This window comes from Colobus angolensis, unplaced genomic scaffold, assembly GCF_000951035.1.
Source record: "Colobus angolensis palliatus isolate OR3802 unplaced genomic scaffold, Cang.pa_1.0 Scaffold172, whole genome shotgun sequence".
Classification (NCBI taxonomy): Eukaryota; Metazoa; Chordata; class Mammalia; order Primates; family Cercopithecidae; genus Colobus; species Colobus angolensis.
The window spans coordinates 319,025-322,159 of NW_012114844.1; the positions used below are offsets into that span (position 1 = coordinate 319,025).

The following is a 3,135-nucleotide window of genomic DNA, read 5'->3' on the forward strand; positions in this document are numbered from 1 at the left end:
AATGGCTAACACCAAAATCTAAAGCTGTTACAGAGCATTTTTAAAACTCTAAATTATAGAAATATGATGTACAAGTCACTAGGAAGCAGGAACTTCAACTTGTGAAAGGAAGATAAATCTTGGGGCCCCAAAACCACTAAGCTAAGGGGAAAAGTGAAGCTGGGAACTGCTTAGGGCAAACCTGTCTCCCATTCTCTTCAAAGTCACCCCTCTGCTCACTGAGATAAATGCATATCTGATTGCTTCCTTTGGAGAAGTTCATCAGAAAATCAAAAGAATGCAACCATTTGTCTCTTATCTACCTATGACCTGCAAGCTCACTCCCAGCTTTGAGTGGCCCCGCCTTTCCAGAACGAACCAATATTCATCTTACATATATGTTGACTGACGTGTGTCTCCCTAAAACGTATAAAACCAAACTGTGCTCTGACCACCTTGGGCACATATTATTGGGACCTCCTGAGGCTGTGTCACCAGCACGCACCCTCAACCTTGGCAAAATGAACTTTCTAAATTAACTGAGACCTATCTCAGATATTTGGGGTTCATAAACATTGACATTTTTATACTTAACACCAAGATTGTACCTTGGATATAGTATATACATTAACAGTTTAAATAAAATAATGAGTAAATATAATATGTAATCTACCTAACTGACAAAAATACAGAGAGATCAAAAAAGGTCAGTCCAAATGAAAAGTATAGGCTTAAGAAGATTTGTGTTCATCACTCACTGAACAAATATTGGGTACCTACTATGTGCTAGTAGGCATTGTTATTAGTTTTCTAAAAATAGAATGCTGAGATAACAAAAGACTTAGTTCCTGCTTTCATGAAACACTGAAACCAATCTAATGATAAATAACAGGAAGGTGCTTTGGGAGCTTACATAGAAGAATTTTACCTAATCTGAAAACTGGATGAAGTGTCAGAGAAGGCTTATTCAAGTGATAATTTAGTTGAGATCTACAGATTGAACGAGCATTAGCTGAGAGGGAAGGAAAATTGCAGGTAGGGAAAATAGTATCTCGGAAGACTCTGAGATAAGGGAAACCTGGCACTTTCAAGGAAATGAAAAATGGCCCATGGGATGGAGCATAAAAGTGAAAAGGGCACTACAGTGAAAATGAATTAAGAGAATTAAGTAGTGAGCAAACCATGCCTCCACATGGTTTTGATAAGGATTCTGGTTTGTGTTAAACACAATGGGAAAGTTTAAGAGTATTTTAAGCAAAGAAGTGATAGGGTTTGGTTTGCATTTTGAAATCATTTGGGCAGGCTGAAGTATTGAAAACAGATCAAACTGCAAAAACTAGAGTAAACTCAGATATTATTATAAAGTGACTGCATTCCTCTAGGTCAAGCTTGTCCAACCTGCAGCCAATGGGCTGCATGCGGCCCAGGACGGCTTTGAATGAGGTCCAACACAAATTCATAAAGTTTCTTAAAGCATTATGAGATTTTCTTGTGATTTTTTTTTTTTTTAGCTCATCAGCTATGGTTGGTGTTATTGTATTTTACGTGTGGCCCAAGACAATTCTTCTGCCAATGTGGCCCAGTGAAGCCAAAAGACACGACACCCTGGTCTAGGTGGTGGTAACAGTGGAAAGTAGATAAATATGAGATATTTTAGGAGGTTAAAAAAAAATTGAACTTTTTATATCCCTTTTTTCTTCTCACACTTTGTCAGCCTAACTTAATTCGTATTTTTCTGTTTTTTTTTTCAAGTCGTGACTTAACTAGTCTGTTGCCTATTAAATTGGTTCAACTTAAATCAACTAAACAGTAATTTAAATAACGAGAAAACTTTATTGACACCAGAAGAGTTGGGAGAAAAATAAATAAAGCAAATAGTTACTAAATATTTACTTAAATGTAGTTATTCCTTCCATTTTACCACGGCATGCTCGAATTTCTTGCTTGGGTTTAAGACTCTGAGCTCGAAGAACATTGTCATACATAGGATATTTTTCCAAATACTCAGTTGTGGGGCAAAATACCCCAGAATTTTCATAAATCCTTGTGATTCCATGTGGACAATGATGTCGCCTGTGCAAAAAATCAATGGAAAGATTAACCTCAAAAAACATTTTGTGTTGTAATTGCATTTTAATCAGAGACCTCCAATAAACTCACAGTTTCTAAACTCTAGAGCTTTACTGAAAAACCAAAAACTGGGCTGGGTGCAGTGGCTCACGCCTGTAATCCTAGCACTTTGGGAGGCTGAGGCGGGCGGATCACAAAGTCAGGAGATTGAGATCATTCTGACTAACAGGGTGAAACCCCGTCTCTACTAAAAATACAAAAAAAATTAGCTGGGCTTGGTGGCGGGTGCCTCTAGTTCCAGCTCCTCCGGAGGCTAAGGCAGGGGAATAGCGTGAACCTGGGAGGCAGAGCTTGCAGTGAGCCAAGATCGTGCCACTGCACTGCAGCCTGGGTGACCCAGCAAGACTCAGTCTCAAAAAAAACAAAAACAAAAACAAAAAAACCCCAAAAACTGTTTCCTCTATAATGGTGTTTACAAAAACAATCTATAAATAATGGTCTATCCCTATGTGGTGGAAGCACAGCAATTAAGTGTCTCATAACAATTTAGTGTCTTGTTACACTATAGAAGCTGAAAAACTAATAGGGAGTTTCCCAGGCTCTTGCAGAAAGGTTTCACATACAAATTAGGTTTCACCTGCTACATGTATTCACATGATACTTTGACTCAGAACAGAGCTACATAAGGAGAGAGTCAAGGCACAACATTTATTTTGCTTGCATGAACGTAATAGAGGCAACAAGAGATTGGAGTTGGAAGTTGTTAGGTGGCATCTTGATTTGTGAGCTGGTTTTCTAACTTGGCAGCTTCTTGACCATGGAAGAGACGAGTGATTCTGGAGTCTACAGCTCTGTTGCAATTTTCTGATTATGGCAGAGGCAGTGGCCTCTGATTTGTTTTTCTAAGACCACCAGAGCGAGCACGAAAGAACCAGCGGGTAGGCAAAGGTCAGGAGCAAAACTGCAAGTTTATTTTGGTAACCTAAGGTGTGGGGAAGAAGTCTGTCAGCCTCCGGCAAAGAAGGCCGACAGAGTCCCCCCCTCGTGGGGCTCTCGGGCGGGGTTCCTGCATCCCGACTTCAGTGG

At 39.6% G+C, this 3,135-nt stretch overlaps 1 protein-coding gene across 1 annotated transcript in view; it reads right to left on the minus strand.

Moving 5' to 3' along the window:
- Nucleotides 1–3,135, minus strand: part of SAXO2 (stabilizer of axonemal microtubules 2) — a 33,497-nt gene that overhangs the window by 23,043 nt on the left and 7,319 nt on the right. The window contains exon 2 of the mRNA XM_011938354.1: nt 1,873–2,052. Coding sequence (XP_011793744.1) covers nt 1,873–1,964 — 92 coding nt within the window. The 5' untranslated portion in view covers nt 1,965–2,052. The remainder of the gene's footprint in view (nt 1–1,872; nt 2,053–3,135) is intronic.